General features: G+C 43.1%; 1 protein-coding gene and 1 long non-coding RNA gene across 2 annotated transcripts in view; one reads left to right on the forward strand and one right to left on the reverse strand.

Moving 5' to 3' along the window:
* dnttip2 (deoxynucleotidyltransferase, terminal, interacting protein 2) overlaps positions 1-11712 on the reverse strand; it is a 26293-nt gene extending 14581 nt beyond the window's left edge. Inside the window, exons 1-3 of the mRNA XM_059983930.1 lie at positions 11159-11712; positions 7579-8378; positions 4567-4702 (exon numbers count right to left, since the gene is read on the reverse strand). Coding sequence (XP_059839913.1) covers positions 4567-4702; positions 7579-8378; positions 11159-11296 — 1074 coding nt within the window. The 5' untranslated portion in view covers positions 11297-11712. The remainder of the gene's footprint in view (positions 1-4566; positions 4703-7578; positions 8379-11158) is intronic.
* Positions 11288-26206, forward strand: LOC132401758 (uncharacterized). The gene is made up of 3 exons (XR_009514694.1): positions 11288-11325; positions 17763-17923; positions 25863-26206. It is a non-coding gene; the product is annotated as an uncharacterized LOC132401758 (long non-coding RNA).
* Positions 26207-26261: the final 55 nt, after the last annotated feature.

Below are 26261 nucleotides of genomic sequence, written 5' to 3' on the forward strand. Positions count from 1 at the left end.
ATTTAAACTTAGAAAGGGCCAAAGACTGTAGGAGATTACAGTGATTAAATGTCACTCCAGGCATTTAATAGAAGAAATTAAAGCTTTTTCAGGAACCAACATAGACCACAAGACTAAGAGCAGAACCAGGCCATTTGGCCCATCGAGACTGCTTTACCATTCCACCATGACTGACTTAGTATCTCTCTCAACCCCTTCACCAGCTTTCTCCCTGTAACTTGGACACACTTATTAATCAAGTTTTACTAAACCTCCACTTTAAGTATACCCAATGACTTGACCTCCACAGCTGTCTTGGGCAATGAATTTTACAGATCCATCACAATCTGGTTAAAGAGATTCCTCTTCATCTCTGTTCTAAAGGTATGTCCTTGTATTCTGAGGCTTTTTTCTCTGGTCCTATACTCCCTTACTACAGGAAACATAACTGCCATATCTACTCTATCTAGCACTTTATTATTTGATGGGTTTCAATAAGATCCCCTGCCCACCCACCCCCCCCCCCATTCTTCTAAACCCCAGAGAGTACAGGCCCAGAGCCTGTATATATATATTCCTCATATATTTCTGGGATCATTCTCGTGTCCTCCTCTGGATCCACTAACTTATCATCACCTGTGGAACTGGAGGAGCCGACATACTTGACCACCATCAAGAACACTTGCGTGCCATCCCACACCAACACTTTGGAAACTCTGAACCTGGCTGTACTTCTGCTCCCAGCATATAAGCAGAGACTAAAGATGGCGGCACCAGTGGCCAAGGGGGGCAGAGAGCCGGAGGAGTGCTTACAGGACTGCTTTGGTTGGTGAACTGGATAATATTTAGTGATTCAGCTTCGAGTCTGAATGAATATGCTACAGTTGTCACCAACTTCATCAAAATCTCAGTGGATGAGCGTGTGTTTATGACAACATACGAGACATTTACAACTCAAAAGCCGTGGATGAATTAGACCATAGTCTACTAAGGGCTAGAACTGCAATGTTCAAGATTGGTGATTCAGAAATATACAAGACCTACGGAAGACTATCTTAAAAGCGAAAAAGAAATTCTGATTGAGGTTAGAGATGGAACTGCACGCACGTCAGCTCTGGCAGGGTTTGCAGGACATTACTTCTGACAAAGTGAAACATACCGTAGATTCCGGAATACAGAGCGCACCTGATTAAAAGCCGCACGCTCTAATTTTAGAAAGAAAATCAATTTTGTACTTGTACAAGCTGCACCGGATTTTAAGCCGCAGGTGTCCCACGTTGTAATATGAGATATTTACACAGAAAGATATTACACGTGAGGATTTTTTAACTTTTAATTAAATCCGTATGGTAACATAAACAAATACATATTGCAAATGCTTTTTTTCGAACAGTGCCTCTAACACAGCTACTTTTAAATATACCTACGTATCGGTAACACACAAATTACGTTGCGTATACTTTTTTACTGAACAGTGCACGAACAACATTCCAATATCTCCTAACGACTGGTAAAAAAATATATATACTGCAGCCTACCAGGAAAAGTTATTGATCGCCTTTAACTTAAAAGCTGCATCATATCTTCGAGTGTTTTCCATGTTGATGAGGGCGAGTACAAATGACTGATTTACAATAATTTAATTGTGAAAGTGCGCTTGATTTATCGTACAATTTCATTGGACCTCTGTGAACTACTCATCAATTTTATTGGTCTTGCTATGATCCCAGCCCCCTCCTTTGTGAGAATCGCAAGAGCACCCGTCGAAGGGGGGGGGTCAGTAGACCCAGTCGGGGAGGGAGGGAGGGAGGGAGAGAGAGGGGGAGAGAGAGAGGGAGAGGGGGAGAGAGAGAGGGAGAGGGGGAGAGAGGGAGAGGGGGAGAGGGGGAGAGGGGGAGAGGGGGAGAGGGGGAGAGGGGGAGAGGGGGAGAGGGGGAGAGGGGGAGAGGGGGAGAGGGGGAGAGGGGGAGAGGGGGGGAGGGGGAGGGGGGGAGGGGGGGAGGGGGAGGGGGAGGGGGGAGGGGGAGGGGGAGGGGGGAGGGGGAGGGGGAGGGGGAGGGGGAGGGGGGAGGGGAGGGGGAGGGGGGAGGGGGAGGGGGAGGGGGAGGGGGAGAGGGAGAGGGAGAGGGAGAGGGAGAGGGAGAGGGAGAGGGAGAGGGTTAGGGAGAGGGAGAGGGAGAGGGAGAGGGAGAGGGAGAGGGAGAGGGAGAGGGAGAGGGAGAGGGAGAGGGAGAGGGAGAGGGAGAGGGAGAGAGAGAGAGAGAGAAACGTGCTGTTACGAATCCCGTAACTGGAGAACTTACCAGCAAAGATAGAGAGGTCCGTTGAAGTCTGATGTCACTATTTTCAAACGTTTTTATTGATAAAGGGACACAAAAGTAGGGTTAATACAAACATTCAGAGACAATAGTCACTGTTGTTATTCTGTATCCCTGGTGGGACCTGCAATTTGACACGTTTCTCTCTCTCTCCGACTGGGTCTACTGACCACCCCCCCCCACCTTTCGACGGGTGCTCTTGCAATTCTCACAAAGGAGGGGGCTGGGATCATAACAATACAAATTGCACGTTCCACCCGGGATACAGAATAAGGCGACAGCGACTATTGTCTCATGGAGACCACGTGAAAAGCCCTCGGGCAAGGTGGGCTGGTTGAGAGAGAGACTGCATCATCCCAACCTGACTGACTCCTGCGACCCCGTGAGGAAGTATAAAGGAGAGTCTCAGGGGGACAGCCCTCAGACGCACCAAGAAGACACGAGAGGGTGGTCCCGCAGCAGTGGGAAGCCATTCTGAAGGAAGCCACGTGCGTTAGATTCCGGGATTAGAATCTGTAGCTGGAATCACAGGAAACCGCTTTTAACTAACATCGGGGAGAGGAAACCAACGCTCCCCCGATTTCACGGAAGATTCATCAAGACTCGGCAAGTTCTTTCTCTTCTCCCCCAATCTCTCTCTCCCGGTCGCCCCACGTGAAACCCAGCGATTTCCAACGGGCTGAGGCCGGCAGACTTTCTGAGTGACTTTTATATTTCCAACGGACAATCTATTAACCCCTAGACATCAGCAGAGCTCACTTAATGATGATTATTACTATACCCGCGCTTTAGATTGAGTGTTGACGATGTGCACTACCTGAATGTATGTATTAGCCCTACTTTTGTGTCCCTTTATAAATAAAACGTTTGAAAATAGTGACATCAGACTTCAACGGACCTCTCTATCTTTGCTGGTAAGTTCTCCAGTTACGGGATTCATAACAGTCTACTGTTACGAGGCAAAATGTTTTTGGCGGCATGAAAAAAAACATGCATTAGCCGCACCGTAGTATAGGCCGTAGTGTTGCTGCAGTGTTCAAAGCGTGGGAAAAAAGTAGCGGCTTATAGTCCGGAATTTACGGTAACAAGATGAATGGCAGTGACGCTTCACTCTCAGATGAGCTCAACACCTTGAAAAGAATAAAAACTACATCTATGTAAATCCCTGCAGCATCCAGTGATCCTGCGATCTGTTTTTTTTAAAGAGAGTGAACCCTCTCAAGGTGTTAGGCCTTGATGGTGTACCTGGTAGGGCTCTGAAAATCTGTGCCAACCAGCTGGCAGGAGCATTCAAGAACATCTTCAATCTTTCAGTGATGCAGTTGGAGGTTCCCTCCTACTTCAAAAAGCTGACAATCATACCAGTGCTCAAGAAGATCAGGTTGAGCTGTCTCAATGACTATTGCCCAATGCCACTCACATCTACCGTGATGAAGTGCTGACCCTCTCCAGCAAGCACAAGGGATGATTATGGTCTGATTTAAGTTGGAAAAGGGGCAACGTAATTTCTTTTGACCTCAGATATATAAGGGGGAAAGGAAAGGTGATGCCCAGTTAACATTTCAGATTGATGAACAAACATGATTTAACTTATAGAGAGAGAGAAAAAAAGAAAGTGATGGAAGGAACAATCAATAGCTGTGACTGAGTGGACAGCAAGAGAGAAAGCAATGAGGAGCGGGTATGAGAGCTTGCTCGTTGCTATCTCATTTGAGGAAATGATCAGGGTCACATGAAGTTATGGAAGCAGGTGATGGGTGGTCGTACGAGCAGCTGGAATATATATCCTGGTTATGCAGCCACTGATACCAGGCACTCTCTGAAGAGCATTGATAATGACCCATCTTGTAAAGACACTGCCCAGAAAGCAGTTATGCATACCACTTCTGTAGAAAGCTTTGCCAAAAACAATCATGGTCATGAGACAATGACTGCCTACATCATACAACACAGCACATGATGATGAATTATCTTAAGTTATGGAATTCTTCTCTGCAGAGATATTGTCTGACCGGCTGCCCAACTTGCATCCTCTTTAATAGGCTCTTTAGTTTCCACCCTACCACAGACATTCTCACCTCTCTCCAGCCTCCTCCTCCTCTGTAATTTATAGCATTTGTACTAGAAGGTTATCAATCTGATTTATTTTCTCCCTCACAGATGCCACCTGTATTTCAGAGTGTTTCATGCATTGTTTTTATTTCAGATTTCCAATGATTTTCAATCAAATTGATTGACAAGGTGGTCAGAATGCAGCTAAACATCTTACCTCATCTTTTTCATTTTGATCCTTAAGTTTATTTATGCCTTTTGAATTGATACGCTTGTCAGCATTAAAATTTATGTAAAGGCCGCCTAGTTCCTTGAGATTTAGTCCTGTATCAATACTGGTTGAAGAGTCTATTCTGGAATATATAAGCAAGGTTTCATTAATATTTGACAAGTCTTCCAACACAGCTTTACCTATAAACTTTATAACATTTAAAATGGGAACCGAAGTTTAAGGCATCATACATCCCTGCTCAACTTTTCAGCCTTCACAAACATCCAATAGCACTGAAAGTACTGGGGGTGCCCTAGTGGGAACAGAATGGAAATGTGATCCCTGATCAATTCCTGCATCCTTATAATTAAACAATAATACCAACTGAAACATGTCTGCTGTTATTGCAGTTGCCAACAGGCTTTTCATCTTCCTAAATTATTTTATTCTTTGAGTTATTCTAAAGGAAATTTAAGAAATTTCTCCCTCACACATTTCACCTGAGATTAAACAAAATTGTTATTTTGAACTAAATAGATGTAGTTCAAAGTTTTGGACAAAATGAATATATTTCAGGTGATGTTTATGGTTTGAATTTTGCTTTCAATGCTTGAATGTAAAGATTGTAAGGTATTTTTAAATAACATTTCTTCAATTCACAGTAAAAGATCTTGGTAATAACACAAAATTGGGGTGGCACGGTAGCATAGTGGTTAGCACAACGCTTTACGGTACCAGTGACCCGGGTTCAATATCTGCCACTACCTGTAAGGACCTTGTACGTTCTCCCTGAGACTGCGTGAGTTTACTCCCACAGCCCAAAGGCGTACCGTTTGGTAGTCATTGTAAATTGTCCCATTTACTAGGACAATGGGACAATAGTAAATGGGACAATTTACTAGGACTAAGCTAGGATTAAACTGGGAGATTGCTGGGTTGTATGGCTCAAAGGGCTGGAAAGGCTTATTCCATATTATATGTCAACGAAATAGGGCATCATTGGACCGTAGAGGTTAAAGCAACATGATTAAAGCTCAGGCCGTCAAGAGTTCAATTCCAGCGTCCTCTGTAAGGAGCCTGTGTGCATGTGGTTTTCCTCCAGGTGTTCCGGTTTCCTCCAACAGTCCAAAGACGTACCAGTTAGCAGGTTAATGGTTCTGTGATTAGGCTTGGATTAGTATCAGCGGGTTGCTTGGTGGTGCGGTTTGGTGGGCCAGAAGGAGCTGTATCTCTAAATAGGTAACGTATGAATGAATAAATAAGTAGTCTTGTCTAAACTTCCAGTTCATGGTGAGTGTAAATAGACTACATTTTATTCTAAATTTTATCTACCTACTGCAAAGACCATTTTGTTTTGGAAATTGTCTATTACAAATAGACATAGAAAGATAGAAAACCTACAGCACAATAAAAGCCCTTCAGCCCAAAAAGCTGTGCTGAACGTGCCCCTACCTTAGGCTTTACCCATAGCTCTCTATTCTTCTAAGCTCCATGTAGCCATCCTGGAGTCTCTTAAAAGACCCTATCATTTCCACCTCTATCATCGCCGCCGGCAGCCCATTCCATGCACTCACCACTCTCTGCGTAAGAGAAACTTACCCCTGACATCTCCTCTGTACCTACTTCCAAGCCCCTTAAAAATGTGCCCTCTTGTGCCAGCCATTTCAGCCCTGGGGAAAAGCCTCTGACTATCCACATAATCAATGCCTCTCATCATCTTATACACCTCTATCAGGTCACCTCTCATCCTCTGTCACTCCAAGGAGAAAAGGCCAAGTTCACTCAACCTATTCTCATAAGACATGCTCCCCAATCCAGGCAACATCCTTGTAGATCTCCTCTGCACCCTTTCTATGGTTTCCACATCCTTCCTGTAGTGAGGTGACCAGAATTGAGCACAGTATTCCAAGTGGGGTCTGACCAGGGTCCGAAATAGCTGCAACATTACCTTTCTGCTCTTAAACTCAATCCCATGATTGAAGGCCAATGCACTGTATGCCTTTTTAACCACAGAGTTAACCTGCGCAGCAGCTTTGAGTGTCCTACAGACTCCAACCTCAAGATCCCTCTGATCCTCCACACTGCCATTACCATTAATGCTATATTCTGCTATCATATTTGACCTACCAAAATGAATCACTTCACACTTGTCTGGGTTGAACTCCATCTGCCACTTCTCAGCCCAGTTTTGCATCCTATCAATGTCCCGCTGTAACCTCTGACAGCCCTCCACACTATCCACAACACCCCCAACCTTTGTGTCATCAGCAAATTTACTAACCCATCCCTCCACTTCTTCATCCAGGTCATTTAAAAAATCACGAAAAGTAAGGGTCCCAGAACAGATTCCTCAGGCACCACTGGTCACCGACCTACAACCACTCTTTGCCTTCTGTGGGCAAGCCAGTTCTGGATCCACAAAGCAATGTCCCCTTGGATCCCATGCCTCCTTACTTTCTCAATGGGACATGATATTATTTTTTAAAAATTTATTTTATTGACATACTGCACCAAATAGGTCCTTTGAGCCATACCACCCAGCAACCCGCCAATGTAATCACGGGACCATTTACAATGTCCAGTACGACTTTGGACTGTGGGAAGAAACCCACGCCATCATAGGCAGCAGTGGGACTTGAACCCTGCTGGTACTGTAAAGCGTTGTGCTAGTCACTACACTTCCATGCTGTGTGATTTGTTAGCATGCAATGACCAGTGTCTTTTATATTAACTAATTCAGTGCTTTTTGTTGACCAAAACATTCTGACCTCTGGCCAGTAGGAAACTGTAGGCAATTTCCTCACCGCTCTCACTTCCATTATCACACGTTACAAGGAAGTCAGAGAAATGGATGGAGATCAGGTGCTTTTGTTGTGTCGATGGAGGCAGCTGGGCCATTTCTGGGGAAGCATGCAAAAACTAGGGATACTGGGTTAGACTGAGCACAATTAACATATGCTGACACAATTCACTACTCTGCAACTGTTAACCAATAGTTAAATCTTTTCTAATACTTACAGTCTGGATTTGGTGTTCAAAATGTCCTCTTCTTCCTCTTCATCCTCTTCTTCGTCGATAAAATCATCATCCTCTTCTTCTGATTCTTTGCCTCTGTCCCCAGTTTCTGCTTCACTTTCCTCACTATCCTCTTTTCCACTTGAGTCCAAATAAAATGTTCTATCTTGATCTATTCCAGGCTGTGTGTCAATCACAAACAGGTTGCGATCCTTTTCCAAAGGACTTCCTGCTGTTAAAGAAGGAATGGCAGAGTCTCCAGGAATAGCATCCCTGCTGGATACTACATCACTGTTGTCATCACGCATACTATTCTGGTCTTCATCACTGCTAAGCTGCAAACGGATAACATCAGGAGTCTTGCAAACTAAACTGCCTCCTTCATTTTCCTGATTATCTGTCTTTTGGTCTATTTTATCAGCAGTTTCATGTATCTCGGTCTCAGTGTCTATATTACTTTCTATATAAGAATCATCCAATTCCAATTTTTTGCTGAGCTTCTTTGACTGGACTGGACTGGATGATGACTCATCTTCTTGATTTATTTCAATTTTTTCAATACCAATTTTGAAACCTTCAACTTCAGTCAAATCTTCCTTCTTAGTTTTTGCCTCACTTTCTATGTCATCGAATCGGTGTTCAGCTGGTCGCACTGGACTGGGATGCGATTTAGCCCAAACAACACGCTTCTCTTTCTCTCGTGCTTTGTTGTTGTGTTCAGATTCAGTACAGCTTTCTGTCTTAGCTTCAGACCTCCTACTCCTGCTCTTCCTCTGACTAACCGGTGTCCCAGACACTGTTTCCTAAAAATAAAGAATTATGGGTACACAGTGAAGATGAAAAATAAATAAAAAGGCAAGCTTCAGTATCTACCATCACTGGCTCTCTTTTGAGAATTTATTGTCAACACAAACTTTTTTGCATCATACAGGAAATACCTTTTCTTGTGCTTCTTTGTTGAACTGAGCAGAGTGAGGCACGATTGGTCATTTAGGAATGCAATGGAGAGAAATTTCTTCATGCAGAGGGTAGAGTTTTTTTTTACCACAGTGGCTACCCTAAGCACAGTGTTGCGTGCCATTTTAACTCCCCTCTCTATTCCCACACCAGCCTGTCTGTCCTTGGCCTCCTCTACTCTAGGATGAGGGCAAATGCAAACGAGAACAGAAGCTTATATTTTGCATGGGCTATCTTCAACCCAACAGCACAAGCAACATATTCTCCAATCTCAGGTCCCTTAGCACGCACGTTGGAGCCTGTGACATATAGTTTGAATGTCGATTGGAGGATCCAGCACTGCTGAGTCCAGAGAGTTGCCTTGTGGGGAGCAGACACTGGGGGTGGAGGTGTTGGTGGGGTGGGGGAAGGCCCAAGAACACAAGCTGACTTGTGGAAAAGAGCAGAAATGAACAACTCTATCTGGAAGCAGCGAGGAAGGTTGAAGTCTTGAGGTGAATGTGGAGGGGGTCAGCGACAGCTCGGGCCCGCATGGGCGACGGCATTCAGATCCAGGCTGGGGTGGGTGGCAATCGGCCCTGCACTGGTGCCATTAGGACCCAGGCTGGCAGTCACTCTTTATGGAAGGACAAAGTTCTTTGGAGCATAGAATGTTGAGGGGGGACTTGATAGAGGTTATTTAAAATTTTGAGAGGGATAGATAGAGTTGACGTGGATAGGCTTTTTCCATTGAGAGTAGGGGAGATTCAAACAAGAGGACATGAGTTGAGAGTTAAGGGCAAAAGTTTAGGGGTAACACAAGGGGGAACTTCTTTACTCAGAGAGTGGTAGCTGTGTGGAACGAGCTTCCAGTAGAAGTGGTAGAGGCAAGTTCGATTTTGTCATTTAAAAAAAATTGGATAGGTATATGGACAGGAAAGGAATGGAGCGTTATGGGCTGAGTGCAGGTTGGTGGGACTAGGTGAGAGTAAGCGTTCAGCACAGACTAGAAGGGCTGAGACGGCCTGTTTCCGTGCTGTAATTGTTATATGTGCAGCAGCTCCCCTCATATGCAGCAAAATGACGCCTCCCATATTCTGAGATTTATGTGATTATTGGACCAAGGGGTCGGGGATTGCTACGAGAGGAGGATCGCTGATTGTTTTTGTGGCTGTTTTTTGCTGCAGGTGAGGGGGAGGTGATGTCTTTCCTTTCATCAAGACCCATGGGTTTCTGTATTCAGTGTCTACCTGGAGTAGACAAATACCGAAGTTGTATTCTACACGTATACTTTGACAATAAAATAAACTTTCCTCACATCAAACTAACCCTCTTTTATCCATCAGTTGGGAGGGGGAGGGGGAGAGGGTGAGGGAGAGAGAACATGAAATCATTTTGGGTTGAAACCCTGCATCAGGTCTGTACCATTCCTCCAGCCCAACATTCCAGTACCTGCAGTCCCTTGTGTCTCCTGTTTCCCAATTTCTTTCTTACCCGCACCTGATTCCAACTGCTTATCATCCACAAACTGTACCCAGCATCACCTCTCCTCCAGATCCCAGCACCTGCGTCCTCATGTCACCATCATCGCATCTCACTGTACTTGATACAGCAGTGCAAAGAAAGGAACGAGGGGCATGTATCGTCTTAGAGATCATTACCATTAAACTGTACCTCACAACTGCTCCAGGTGATAACAAGAAGATTCCAACTCACTACTTCAAGGAAGAGCAGGAGAGTTGTTCCACCTCCGTCCTCCCCAGGGTAAGGCAGGATAGTGTTCCTTTGAACAATTTGTAGCTCTAACAGTTCACAAGCCTGAAATGCAGTCGCAAACCAAGTTCCCTGGCTACAGAAGATACCTGCAGCCCTACAAATACTCACCCTATGTACAGGCTGTACACAAGCCAAGACTTAAGAGACTACAGATGGAATTTGAAGCAAGAAAAAAATTTGCTGGAAGCCCTCAGCAGGTCCAGCAGGGTCAGTGGGAGGAAAAGGAATGGGACACATTCTGGGTTGAAACCTAACATCAGGTCAGAGATAGTCAAATGTCAATAGTTCCTTACCGCCCAAAAGATGCTCCTCAAACTGCTGAGATTCTCCAACAGATTATTTGTTACTGTACAAAAGTGTCTGGTCGTGACCCATGGAGGAATTATATCCTGTCCTATACCCTACCCTAGTCAGGGTACCCCAGCACATTCCTGTGTGCAGGAGCTGGTTGTCATAGCAGGGATACAATCCCTTCGGTCCAACCAGTCCATGCCGACGACGGTGCCCACCCATTTCGTTCCAATTTACTGGGTTCAATCTATATATCTCCATGAACCTATCTAAGTGCTTCTTAAATTATACTACTGTGCCTGCCTCAACCATTTCTTCTGACAGCTCGACTGGCCACTCCACTATCTACATGAAAAATTTGCCACTCGGGTCGGTCCCCCGTGTTTGAAGCTGACACATGTCTAGTGACCACACTTCGGGTGCCCTTAGATAAGATGGAGCGGACAGGCTGAAGGCTCGCCGGCCACGAGCACTCGCTGCCTCCCGCTCCAGCTGCACTGCCTGCAAACACCTAAGTGCGGTCCTTCCTCCCCAGCCTGCCCCGCACCGGAGAGGGACACCAGGCCATCCCCGCACTCACCAAGGAGACCAGAGTCCGCCGGCCACTCCGCGTCTGCACCATCCCGCCGGTCGATTGCACGCTACTTCCGCTCGGTGTCTCACCGAGAGGTTCCCTCGGACACTTCCGCCTGGTGCCACCGCGAATCGGGCACGCCATCGCTCTTGTCTCAGGCAGCGTCTATGGAGGTGGGCAGTGAAGTCGGCTCAGTGAGGTTTATCGTCAAGCCAGATGGGTGTTTTATTTATCGCACTTGCATACACAAACGTTACTTTACTCAGCTTCAGTGATCAGTGTCATTACGTTGCTGAAAACCTTCCTTGTTAAAATTGCGTCCTTTCTGCCGAGGATACTGCCGCACTATGAGTGATGTATTGATGTATTTCATCCTCTGCAGGTGGATTGGTCTGACGCGTTCCGTTCTACGCTGTTTAAATTTTGCCCTTTCTTAATTTTTCTTTATTTGCCGCAAAAATGCACACCACACAGAAATACATTAAACTCTTTTTGTCGGCGATTATTCACAACCGAGGGTAAACTTGGAGGTCACCATGATAGCCTTCTCACTGTAAACAGACTATTAACATTTGTTGTAGGGAAGATTTTACCGTTTTGCATTTCTAATGATTTAAAAGAAATTACAATACACTGGACAAATTGAATCGAATTCACTTTATTTCTTACATACTTCACGTACATGAGGAGTAAAAATCTCCGTCTAAATGCAATGTGCAAATTATAGTAATTTGTAATAAATAGTATGTACAGTAAGGTATACGACACAATAGTCAATATAGCTTAGAAATACAATTGTGTCAGCGTGAATTAATCAGTCTGATGGCCTGGTGGAAGAAGCTGTCCCGGGATCAGTGTGAAATTAATGGATTGACCAGAATAGCACACCGATGAAAGGAAATTTATACAAAGCTTTGATATTTTCAAATTTTCTTTCCAAGAGGGTTGTGAAGGTTTTGCAAATTAAAGATTTTTAAATATTAAGCGATCCAAAGGATGTGCACTTAATCCAGGAAGGGGGCACTTGAGATCAAAACTGTATTCAGCCTGTGTAATCCTTCAATCCCTGTGTAATCTCTCAACTGTAGCAAGGCGTTGTTATTCTTGCACTCCAGCTCTTTGGAATGAAGGCCACTTGTTTTATTTGTTAACTTTATTCCTTGTATGAGGATATCCAGATCTCTCTGAACACCTGGGTTTAAATGGCTTGCCAATTACTTAGTTTGATAGGAATAAAACCAGAAAAAGATATCTGAATGTTTTCCCATCCTTACTTCATCTGGCAACTCCCTCTGCCCCCCCCCCCCCCCCACCACCCCAGATTATTTGATGTACCTGTTTCTTTAGTTTGTCATAGCTGGGGGGAGTAGTGGGGATAAGCTCCCATTGTCCATTAAATGCTCCCAATGGTGTGTATCTCAAATAGCCTCTGACAAACAACTTCATCTCCTGACCTTCACATGGGGCTTAGCTACTAAGCCTGGCGGAACTGACAGAAGACAGGGTGAAGGCAGGTTACTGGTGCCTTAAAACCGTCGCTTTGGGTAGATGGGGCTCATCAGCCACGGTTGGCAGCTCATCAAGAAGGAAAACTCCGATCTCAAATCTCTTCTGCCCGGTGGGTAAACCTGAGGAAAAATCCGGAGATGGAGGCTGAAAGGCGGCCCTACATTGAGTTCAGCGCTGACTAGCAACTCGTGCCAAATTCCATCAGTCTCTGCTGTTCCATTGGATTCATCAGCTGTCTGGAGAGGGTGAGTCTGCTGCTTGGGCAACAGTTTGCTCTCCATATCGTACTGCCCTGATTTGTGAGGGCAGCTAGAACACAACATCCACTGTCGACCCTAATCAACAAAGGGCCTTATCTCTGCTAATTGACAAGTGTTAGGTTCCCAATAAAAATTCAGAGAGTAGGAGGCCCAATGAGACTTTTATCCAATAGGGTAAAAGCCATTGATGGTAGTAAATACTGATCCTAGTAAGGATACAGTATATCTAAAACAATCATACTCGGATTGACAAGCTGGAACTAACAAGTCATTCATTTAACTGGCCTTAGTTGCCAGATAATATAGGGCTGTGTGCTCCACCCCTAGCTGTCCATGCTGCTGGCTCATGACTGCACTGCCAGATTCAGCTCAAACTGCATCACCAAGCTCGCTGATGATACTACAGAGGCTGGTTGGCCTCATCAGCATCAATGATGAATCAGCATCTAGAGAGGAGGTAGAGAGGCTTGTGAGAACAGCAATCTGAATCTCAACGTGGATGAGATAAAAGATGATTGTTGCTCACTCTCCATTGCACATCAATGGCTGTGCTGTAGAGGGAGTAAAGAGCACAAAGTTCCTTGGTATGCACATAATGGACAATCTAACCTGGACTCCACACCTCCTCGTTAGTCAAGAAGGCACGGCAGCATCTACTTTGAGGAGAGTGAGGCATGCAAGGCTCCCTGTCCCCATTCTAACAACTTTCTACCGGAGCATCTTTGACAGTGTCCTTTATGGCTGCATCACCGCGTGGTCAGGAAGATGCAAGGCATCAGTCTACAAGATCCCACAGAAGATAGTACAAACTGGCAAAAAAGTAACCGGGCTCTCCCTCCCCACTATCTGTGACATTTACCGGAAACGTTGCAGACAAAGGGCCCAAAGTATTGTTACAACCCATCCCTCAATCTCTTTAACCCACTACTGTCAGGAAGGACGTACAGGAGCATCAGGACTAGGATTGCCAGACTGGTTAACAACTTCACAAAGGGGAGGGGGAACAGCTAGAGGTTCTGTTGCATTTTGGCACCAATGACAGGGGCAGAAAAAGGGAAGAAGTTCTACACAGTGAGTATATAAAGAGTTTGAAAGAGGCTGAAGAGAAGGACCTTCAAGGTTGTAATCTCCAGGTTACTCCCTGTGCCATGGGCCGGTGCAGGTAGGAAAGGGGTGATAGTAAGGATGAATGAATGGCTGTGGAGATGGTGCAGGGGACAGGGTTTCAAGTTCTTGGATTATGGGAACCTTTTCTGGGGAAGGGGTGACCTGTTCAAGAGGGGCAGTTGCACCTGAACTGGAGGGGAACCAATATCATGGCCAGGAGGTTTGCTGATGCGATTTGAGAGAGTTTAAACTAGTTTTGCAGGGGGATGGGAACTGGAGCCCCAGGTCAATAAGGGATCAAACTAGGAGGTAGATGTCTGGGCACGTACTGAAAGGGAAAATCAAAATAACAGGTATGATGGGCCGGATAGTTTCAAGTGTGTATATTTTAATGCTAAGAGTATTATGGGGAACAGTGATTAACTTAGAGCATGGATCAGTACATGGAACTATGATGTTATAGCTGTTGGTTGAGAGAGGGGCAGGAATGAGTGATTAATGTGCCAGATTTTCAAAGTTTTAGTAAAGACAGGGCAGGGAAAATTTGCACTACTAATTAGGGACAATGTCACAGCTGCATTCAGGGGAGACACAATGAATGAGTTAGACTCGGAGTCCCTTTGGGTGGAGCTCAGGAATAGCAAGGGTGCAATCACGCGGATGATATTGTACTGCAGACCCCTCTAGTAGCCTCTGGGATATTGAGGAAAAGATATGTAATCAGATTAAGGAAATGTGTAAAAATAATAGGGTTGTTGTCATGGGGGATTTCAATTTCCCTAATATAGAACATTGAACAATACAGCACAGTACAGGCTCTTCGGCCCACACTGTTGTGCTGATCCTTAAACCCTGCCTCTCATATATCCCCCCACCTTAAATTCCTCCATATACCTGTCTAGTGGTTTCTTAAATTTCACCAGTGTATCTGCCTCCACCACTGACTCAGGCAGTGCATTCCACGCACCAACCACTCTCTGAGAAAAAAACCCTCCTCTAATATCCCCCTTGAACTTCCCTCCCCTTACCTTTGTTACGCCTGTGCTCCCCCCCCCCCTCCTTTTTGAGAATCGCAAGATCGCTATTAAGTCAGGTCAGGAGACCCAGGAAATGAGAGAGAGACGTTTGGAATGTCCTGGCCCCAGCGATACAAAGCCACGGAACAGGTCGTTGTCTCTTGGAGACAGAATTGTGTATTGTGTGCTGTACTTCATGGAAGCCCTCAGGCAACGTGAGCTGGTTGGGGGATGGCATCATTCCACCCTGATTGACATCTGAGACCCTGTGAGTCAGGATAAAAGAGGGTCTGGGGAACAGCCCCTCAGACGCACCAGAGAAACGCTAGAACTACCGTGACAGCGTTTAATAGCGATAGCCGGTGGAAGGCCCACGTGTGTCCTTTCCCGTTGCCCCGGAATTGAGGCCCTACCACGGAAGGCGGCTTAGCTAAGGAAGAGATCACCACCGATGCCATTTCGAAGGATCGACATCATAAAACGGAAAACCGGGCAAGTTCTAAACCTCCGTCTCTCTCGCCAACCAAAAGCTGCAGCTTGAATGAACTTGAGTGACTTTTATATTTCCATCGGACAATACATTATCCCCTAGACAACGATAGAGCTATTTCTTATTGATTATTATTATACCCGCGCTTTTAGATTTAGTATTGATGACGTATATTATCTGTATGTTTGCATTGATATTATTTTTGTGTATTTTATCAATAAATACTGTTAAAAATAGTACCATCAGACTTCAACGGACCTCTCTACCTTTGCTGGTAAGTGACCCAGTTACGGGGTATGTAACACCTTAAAGTCATGTCCTCTTATACTGAGCAGTGGTGCCCTGGGGAAGAGGCGCTGGCTGTCCACTCTATCTATTCCTCTTAATATCTTGTATACCTTTATCATGTCTCCTCTCAACCTCCTCTCCAAAGAGTAAAGCCCTAGCTCTCTTAATCTCTGATCATAATGCATACTCTCTAAACCAGGCAGCTTCCTGGTAAATCTCCTCTGTATCCTTTCCAATGTTTCCACATCCTTCCTATAGTGAGGTGACCAGAACTGGACACAGTACTCCAAGTGTGGCCTAACCAGAGTTTTATAGAGCTGCATCATTACCTCAGGACTCTTAAGCTCTATCCCTTGATTTATGAAAGCTAACACCTCATAAGCTTTCTTAACTACCCTATCTACCTGTGAGGTAACTTTCAGGGATCTGTGGACATGTACCTTCAGATCCCTCTGCTCCTCCACACTACCAAGTATCCTGCCATTTACTTTGTACTCTGCCTTGAAGCTTGTCCTTCCAAAGTGTACCACCTCACACTTCTCCAGGTTGAACTCCATCTGCCACTTCTTAGCCCACTTCTGCATCCTATCAATGTCTGTCTGCAATCTTCGACAATCCTCAACACTATCCACAATGCCACCAACCTTTGTGTCCTCTGCAAACTTGCCAATGCACCCTTCTACCCCCACATTCAGGTCGTTAATAAAAATCACGAAAATTAGAGGTCCCAGAACCGATCCTTGTGGGACACCACTAGTCACAACCCTCCAATCCCAACGTATTCCCTCCACCATGACCCTCTGCTTTCTGCAGGCAAGCCAATTCTGAATCCACCTGGCCAAACTTTCCTGGATTCCATGCCTTCTGACTTTCTGAATAAGCCTACTGTGTGGAACCTTATATAAAGTGGGACTTTCTTAGTATAAAAGGTTTAAATGGGGCAGAGTTTGTTAAGTGTATCCAGGAAGGAGGGGCGTACTGGACCTGGTGTTGGTAATGACCTTGGCCATGTGACTGACCTTTCAGTGGGTCAACAAATAGTGACCACATGTCCTTATCTTTCAGGATAGCTAAAGATAAGGATAGGTATGGTCCTTGTGGGAGAGTTTTAAATTGGAGTAGGGTAAATTGCAAGGGCATTAGACAGGAACTAAGAAGCATTAATTGGGAACACCTTTTCTCTGGCAAGTGCACTTCAGACATGTGGAGGGTACTTAAAGAATCTCCTTTAAAAGGTATTTTAACTTGAAATACATCTTTCCCCTATTTCACATCCTTTCCCATTAATCCCATGAAAAATCCAAGTGTTAATGGTTTTCATTGCCCTGTGCTTGAAATTTGCGAAGATGTTTATTGGAGCAAATTAAATTTTAAGGGACAAATTAAATTAAATTAAACTAATTTAACTTTAAATTTAAAATGTAACAAAGATTCACCAAGTGAATGCTTGCTAACTGCACACCTGTACTTAAATTTAAATGTTAGCTGAAGGCTGAACATTGATCCCAGAAACAGTTTGCCATATTGAAAATCATCAGCTTATTGGAATGAAAATAATATATGCAATGTTACTCTAAACTTCACAAACCATTGTTTAGTAACCTTTCACAAGCACATTATCAAATTGCTTTTCAGATATACTCTCATTAGTGACTCCCTTTTATCACACTTCCTATTTACATCCTCAAAGGTATAAAGAAAGCCATTTCCCCTTGATAATACCATGTTGACACTGCCGAATCGTTGACCCCATCGTCATTTCTGTAATGACCTTCATAACTTTCTGAAGTATAGGCTTAGCCTTTTCCCATAAATATATTAGGCTGAACTATTTTCTCCTTGTTGAATGGTGATATTACATTTGTACTTTTCCTAATTATTGGGATGTTTCCAGCATGCTGGGAATTTAAGTTTACAACCAATGCTTTTCACCATCCTAGCAGTCGCCTTCGCTTACAGAGAAGTCATCACCCTGACACAGTGGTGTCAAGAAAACAACCTCTCCCTCGATGTTGCAAAAACAAAGGAGCTGGTCGTGGACTACAGAAGGAACGGAGACAGTCTAGCCCCTATTGACGTCAATGGATCTGGGGCTGAAAGGGTGAACAGCTTTAAGTTCCTTTTGGCATACACATCACTGAGGATCTCATGTGGTCTGTACATACTGGCTGTGTGGTGAAAAAAGCACAATAGTGCTCCTTTACAACTCCTCCCTTAAAGTGTCAGACACCCTGAGCCAATAGGCTGGTCCCGGACTTATTTGGACTTATTTCCACTTGGCACGATTAACTTATTATAATTTAATTACTTATGGTTTTATATTGCTATATTTCTTCACCATTCTTGGTTGTAACGAAACCCAATTTCCCTCGGGATCAATAAAGTATGTCTGACTGTCTGTCTTTCACCTCAGACAGTTGAAGAAGTTTGATATGGGTCCCCAAATCCTAAGGACTTTCTACAGGGGCACAACTAAGAGCATCCTGACTGGCTGCATTGCCATATTGAAAATGACCAGTTTATCAGAATGAAAACAATATATGCAATATAGCATACTGCCTGGTATGGGAACTGCACTTCCCTCAATCGCAGGACTCTGCAGAGAGTGGTGCAGACAGCCCAGTGAACTTCCCACTGTTCAGGACATTTACAGAGACAGGTGCATAAAAAGGGCCAAAAGGATCAAGGGACCTGAGACACCCCAACTACAAACTGTTCCAACTGCTACCATCTGGGAAACGGTACCGCAGCATAAAAGCCAGGACCAACGGGCTCCAGGACAGCTTCTTCCACCAGGCCATCAGACTGATTAATTCACGTTGATACAATTGATTTCTATACTACACTGACTGTCCTGTTGTACATATTACTTATTACAAATTATTATAAATTGCACATTGCACATTTTGATGGAGATGTAATGTAAAGATTTTTACTCCTAGTGTGTGAAGATTGTAAGTAATAAATTCAATCCTTTTCTAGAACCTTAGGTTACAATTTTTAAGTTAAGAAACTGGAAGGATGAAAAAAACATTATGGGAATCATATATAAGCCTCCAAATAGTAGCTAAGATGTGGGGTTGAGTTTGCAAAGGGCATGTAATAAGCATAATGTCAAAATTTTAATGTGGGACTTCAATATGCAAGAGGATTGGGAAAACCAAGTTGGTGTCAGATTGCAAGAGAGGGAATTTGATGAATTCCCGATGAGATGGCTTTTCAGTGCAGCTTGTGCTTGAGCCTACAAGGGGAAAGACCATCTTAGATTAGGTGTTGTGTAATAACCCAATTTTATTAGGGATCTTAATGTAAAGAAGCACTTAGAAGGCAGTGATCATAATATGATTGAATTCATACTGCAGTTTGAGAGGCAGAAGAACAGGTCACATGTATCAGTGTCACAATGGAATATAGAAAATCACAGAGACATGAGAGAGGAGCTTGCCCAGGGGATTGGAGGAGGATACTGCTAGGGATGATGACAGAACAGAGATGGCTGAAGTTTCTGGGAATAGTTCTCAAGGTGCAGGATAGATACGTCCCACAAAAGAAGTTCTCAAATGGCAGGGCTAGGCAACGTGGCTGACCTTAGGACAGGAGAAGTTAAGGACTGCATAAAAGTCAAAGAAAGGGTATATAAGATAGTAAAAGTGAGTGGGAAGTTGAATGATTGGGATGCTTTTAAAATGCAACAAAAGGCAACTAAAAAGCTATAAAAGGAAAAGATGAAATATGAGGGCAATCTAGCCGATAATCTAAAGCAGGACACTAAAAGAATTTTCAGTTACATAAAGAATAAATGGGAGGTAAGAGTTGATATTGGACCACTGGAAAATTATGCTGGAGAGGTAATAATGGGGGCGGGGGTGCAAAGAAATAGCAGATGTACTTGGTAAGTACTTTGCTTCAGTCTTCACTGTGGAACACACTAGCGGTGTGCCAGAGGTCCGTGAGTGTCAGGGAGCAGGAGTGAGTGCCATTGCTATTACAAAGGAAAAAATGCTAAGCAAAATGAAAGGTCTTAAGGTGGATAAGTCACCTGGACCAGATGGACTACATCCAAGGGTCCTGAAAGAGATTGCTGAAGAGATAACAGATGCATTGCTCATGATCTTTAAAGAATCAGTTGATTCTGGCATGGTCCTGGAAGATTGGAAAATTGCAACTGTCACTCCACTCTTTAAGAAGGGAGGCAGACAAAAGACAGGAAATTATAGGCCAACTGGCCTAACCTAAATGGTTGGGAAAGTGTTGGAATCCATTATGAAAGATGAAGTTTTGAGGTATTTGGAGACTAATGATAAAATAAGTCAAAGTCAGCATGGTTTTGTGAAGGGAAATTTTGTCTGACAAATCTAGAAACATAAAAAACCTACAGCACCTTAATAGCATTAATTCGACCAACCAATGACAAAGATAATGGAGACCACCTGGTAACGAGTTGCTTAATTTGGTCAATTAAAGGTAAGAAATTAACTTCAAATAAATCTTTATGTTTTTTGGTAATTTTAATACCTAAATAAGTAAAATAATCTGTGACAACTTTAAATGGTAAATGTTTATAAATTGGAACTTGCATATTTAATGGAAATAACTCGCTCTTATTAAAATTCAATTTATAACCAGAAAAGTTACTAAACTGAGTAAGCAAGGATGAAATAGCAGGAATAGATCTCTCAGGGTCGGATATGTATAGTAACAAATCATCAGCATATAATGATATATGTCCCCTCCCCACGAGTAATACACAAAATATTAGGTGATTCATGAATGGCTATAGCTAAAGGTTCCAAAACAATGTCAAATAATAAAGGACTTAAAGGACAGCCTTGCCTTGTACCATGGAATAACTGAAAAAAAGGAGATCTTTGATTATTGGTAAAGACTGAAGCCAAGGGTTTGTAGTATATTAATTTAATCCATGATATAAATTTCAAACTAAAATTAAAATGCTGCAACGTATTAAATAAATATGGGCATTCAACTCTATCAAATGCTTTTTCAACATCTAAGGAAATGATACATTCTGGTATTTTGGGTGAAGGAGTATAAATAATATTAATTAATAAATTCTTAGAGCCTCATCAATACCTCCTTTTATACACTATTCCTCTTGAAATGAATGCCAACATAGCATTTGCTTTCCTTACTGCCAATCCAACCTGGTGGTTAATCTTTACGGTATCCTGCACTAGGACCCCCAAGTCCCTTTGCACTTCTGATTTTTGGACATTGTATCTCATCTGCCATTTTTTTGCCCACTCTCCTAAACTGACCAGGTCTCTCTGCAACTATTCCGTTTCTTCAATACTTCCTGCTCCTCCACCTATCTTGGTGTCATCCACAAATTTAGCCACAAAACCATTTAATCCATAATCTAAATCATCGTTATACAGTGTAAAAAGAGGCCCCAACACCGACCCCTGCAGAACACCACTAGTAACCGGCAACCAGCCAGAATTGGATCCCCGTTGTTTTCTGCCTATCAGCCAATGCTCCACCCATTCCAATATCCTTCCTGTAATTCCATGGGCCCTCATCTTATTAAGCAGCCTCTTATGTGGCCTTTTGAAAATCCAAATACACAACATCCACAGCCTCTCCATTGTCAAACTTATTTGAGATTATCTCAAAAAATTCCAATAGGTTGGTGAGGCAGGATCTTCCCTTCATGAAATCATGTTGGCTTGGGCCTATTTTGTCATGCACCTCAAGGTAATTCATAATCTCATCCTTGAGGATCGACTCCAATAACTTTCCAACTACTGATGTCAGACTAATAGGTCTGTAATTTTCTTTTTGCTGCCTCCCCCTTTTCTTAAACAAACAACCACATTTGTGACCCTCCAGTCCTCCAGAACCGTGCCAGAGTCTACTGATTCCTGGAAGATTATTTCCAATGCCTCCACAATCTCCAAAGCCACCTCCTTCAGAACCCATGGATGCACTTCATCCGGTCCGGGAGACCTATCTATCCTTAGTCCATTTAACTTCTCAAGCACTTTCTCTCTAGTAATCTTGACTGTACCTAATTCTATTCCCTGAGACCTCTGGCTATCAGGCATGTTGCTAATATCACTGTGAAGACTGATGCAAAATGCTCACTTAGTTCCTCTGCCATCTCCCATTATAATTTCTCCAGCATCATTTTCAATCGGTCCTTTATCTACCCATGTCACTCTTTTACTCTTAATATATTTTTAAAAAATCTTAGTGTCCTTTTTTTATGTTAATTGCCAATTTCCTTTCATAATTCATCTTTTCTTTCCTAATGACTTTCTTAGTTTCCTTCTGTAATTTTTAAAAAATTCCTCCAGTCCTCAGTTTTCACGCTAATTTTTGCTTCCTTGTACGCTGCCTCTTTTGCTTTTATTTTAGCCTTAACTTCTCTTGTCAGTCTCGGTGACTTATCCAACTTAATGCTTTCCAAAAGCTCCAGCACATCCTTTATCCTTAATGTCAATATGCTCAAGCCTTTCGGTCCGTTGTAAGTCATCCCAACAATCACCAATGTCTTTTTCCATAGTGAATACTGAAGCAAAGTGTTCATTAAGTACCTCTGCTACCTCCTCTGTTCCCATACACGCTTTTCCACTGTAACACTCGATTGGTCTTATCCTCTTGCTCTTCACATACTTGTAGAATGCCTTGGGGTTTTCCTTAATCCTGCTCACCAAGGCCTTCTCATGGCTCCTTCTAGCTCTCCTAATTTCATTCTTAAGATCCTTCTTGCTAGCCTTATAATTTTCTAGATCTCTATCATTACCTAGTTTTTTGAACCTTTTGTAAGCTTTTCTTCTTGACTAGCTTTTCAACAGCCTTTGTACACCATGGTTCCTGTACCCAACCATTCTTTCCATCTCATTGGAACATACCTTTGCAGAAAGATACTGGCATGGATAGCGGAATGGCTGACAGGCAGGAGGCAGCGAGTGGGAATAAAAGGGGCCTTTTTTGGTTGGCTGCCAGTGACTAGTGGTGTTCCTCACAGGTCAGTATTGGGACCACTACTTTTCATATTGTTTGTCAATGATTTAGATAATGGAATTGATAAGTTTTTTGGCAAAGTTTGTGGATGATATGAAGATATGTGGATGGGTAGGTAGTGCTGAGGAAGCAATGTAATTGCAGCAAGACATAGACAAATTGGAAGAATAGGCAAAAAAGCAGCAGATGGAACACAGTGTTGGTTAATGTATGATGATGTATTTTGGTAAAAGGAACACTAGTACAGGCTATTTTCTAAATGGGGAGAAAATTCAAACATCAGAGGTGCAAAGGGACTTAGGAGTCCTCGTGCAAGACTCCCAGAGGATTAATTCACAGGTTATTTCAAAGGACTAAATATAGTGTAGAGAGGATGTTAGCTCTGGTGGGGGTATCCTGAACAAGAGGGCATAGCCTCAAAATTGAGGGGCAACCTTTCAGAAGGAAGAATTTTTTTTAGCCAAAGACTGGTGAACCTGTGGAATGCTCTGCCTCAGATTGGGTGGAGGCCAAGCCCATTGGTATATTCATAGTGGAAATTGATCGATTACTGATTGGTTGGGGCATTAAGGGATATGGTGAGAGGGCAGGTGTATGGGGTTGAATGCGATCTGGGATCAGTTATTATGAAATGACACAGCAGACTCGATAGACTGAATGCCCTAAATCTGCTCCTAAGTCTTAAGGTCTTAGACTCTAAGCCATCAGTTCCAGGTTTGCCAGCCTCAGTCCATTCATTTCCTTAGATTCTACTTCCTCATATATTAACACATATTCGCTGCTTAGTTACTAATTATTTTTGATACACTTAATTGTAAACCAACGCTTCCCGCATAACCCCTATTCCAAATTAAATATGTCAGCTGCTAAGGGACCGACTTTAGACTCTAAATTTTGATTAGTTTCTTAATTTGATTTTATATTTCTATTTTATTTTCATTGTATTTTAGCAGCATATTAGTTAGCCTTTACACAAGAGATTCTGTAAATACTGGAAATCCAGAGCAACTCCCAAGATGCCGGAGTTCATCAGGTTCAATTTAATATCAGAGAATATATACAGTATACAACCTGAAATCCTGACTCTTCACAGACATCCACCAAACAGAAAAAAAATCAAAGAATGAATAACAGAATGTTTGAACCCCAAAGCCGCCTCCCCCCTCCGACACTCAGCGTCAACCCTCCTCTCCCCCCACTTGCTCCAGCGAAAGCATCAAATCCTACCACCCAGCATGCGAGCAATAGCAAAGCATCCCCATCTCCCCAGACCATGATCTAGAGCCCATCAAAAACCACACTCCATCCCAAATCTTTTACGTCTCAGACAGGCAACATTTACAGAGGGAAATGAGCAGTTGACACTTCAGTCTGAGGCCCTTTATCAGGACTGGAGAGGAAGTTGGCGGGGGTAAGCACTAATATTTCTTGTACCTGTCAGGTGACAGGTGAAAGAAAATGAAATGAGAAATGGAAAGTGATAGGTAGAGGAGGTAAAGGGTTTTGGCTTAAAGTGTCAATTGCTTATTCCCCTCCATAGATGCTGCCTGATCTGCTGAGTTCCTCCAGCGTTTCTGTTAGTTATTCTTTGCTACTTTTGAAAATTCTCCCAATTCTCAAGACTACTATTGTTCCTTGAAACCTTTAAATCTTTTCTGTTACATCATCCTTGAACTTCAGTTAGCCTCTATTGGATTACTCATCTCATTTCTGAACAGAATCAATGTTTCTGTGATTAAATAATTCTTTAACCGTTGCACCATTTATCCAGTTATATATTTTAAAGTCAAAGCCAATTTGCCCCAACATGCACGTTGACTTTAAGGCTCTACCATTGTGAGACTTAATATTGTTACTTCCAGAATTAATGACATACTAAATATGGTTATTATTCCCTAGAGTAGGGGTTCTCAACCTTTTTATACGCCATGGACCAATACCATTAAGAAGGGATCTGTGGATGGTACAAAGATAGGTGGAGAAGTAGGTAGTGCTGAGGAAGCAATGTGATTGCAACAGGACTTAAGACAAATTGGAAGAATGGGCAAGAAAGTGGCAGATGGAATAGTGTTGAGAAATGTATGATAATGCATTTTGGTAAAAGAAACAATAGTGCAGACTATTATTCAAATTGGGAGAAGGTTCAAACATTGGAGGTGGTGTAGAGGGACTTGGGAGTCTTTGTGCAAGACTCTTGGGTGGTTAATTTACAAGTTGAGTGTGATAAAGAAGGCATATGCAATGTTGGCATTTATTTCAAGGGGAATAGAATATAAAAGCAAAGACATAATACTGAGCCTTTGTAACATTAATTAGACCATACTTGGGAGTATTGTCAACAGTTTTGGGCCCCATTATCTCAGAAAGAATGTATGACATTGGAGAGCCCAGAGGAGGTTCACGAGGATGATTCCAGGAATGAAAGGGTTAACATATGAAGAGCGTTTGGCAGCTTTGGGCCTGTACTCACTGGAATTTAGAAGAATGTGTGGAGATCTCATTGAAACCTATTGGATGTGGAAAGGACTAGATAGGGTGGATGTAGAGAGGATATTTCCTACAGTGGGGTATCTAGAACTAGAGGGCACAGCCTCAAAATTGAGGGGTGACTTTTTGAGAAAAGAGGTAAGGAGTAATTTTTTTTGGCCAGAGTAGTGAACCTGTGGAAGGCTCTGCCACAGACTGTGATGGTGGCCAAGTCCATGGGTATATTTAAGGTGGAAATTTATCGTTTCCTGATCAGTCAAAGGATATGGAGTATGCAGGTGTATGGGATCTGGGATCAGCCATGATGGAATGAATGGCCCCAGGTTGGGAACCCCTGCTCTAGAGTAACATTTACCTATTAATTCTATCATAATACAGCAAGACTTGCCAGTGCCTGTGTTAAGCTTTGAAATGGAAGGCTTAAATAAAAATTATAACTTCAACTTGTCCTCATTACATGTTGCATATATTTCATTAATGAAGAAATACATGAGCTTTTCATATTCACCTATCAATTTAAACACAGATTCCAGTCACTGTCCTGACATGTTCTCTGTTCACCACAGGACTAAGGCTGTGAGATTGCTCCCACCGTTAAATGCTTCTTCTCTGCAAGCTTCTTGGTGATTAGCCCTGCTATATGAAGAACTGAGATCAAGGATTTGGGCCGACTCTGGTTGCTCCGAGGATTCGGGGTCTATACACTTTGGCCGGGAATGGTGTTGCTTGCTTCTATTGTTTGTATGATGTATTTTTTCTCCTCTTGCTCCGCAGATTTGGGTGTTGATCTTAATTTTTTTTAAATTGGGATCTTTTGGGCATCTAGCTTTGTGGCTGCCTGTAAGCAGACAAATCTCAAGGTTGTATAATTTATAAATACTTTGATAATAAATGTATTCTGAATCTTTGAATCCACTGAAGCCTTGGATCTGCAACTCAATGATCTAATGACTTTTGTGTCACCT

The sequence above is a fragment of the Hypanus sabinus genome, chromosome 11, assembly GCF_030144855.1.
Source record: "Hypanus sabinus isolate sHypSab1 chromosome 11, sHypSab1.hap1, whole genome shotgun sequence".
Taxonomy (NCBI): Eukaryota; Metazoa; Chordata; class Chondrichthyes; order Myliobatiformes; family Dasyatidae; genus Hypanus; species Hypanus sabinus.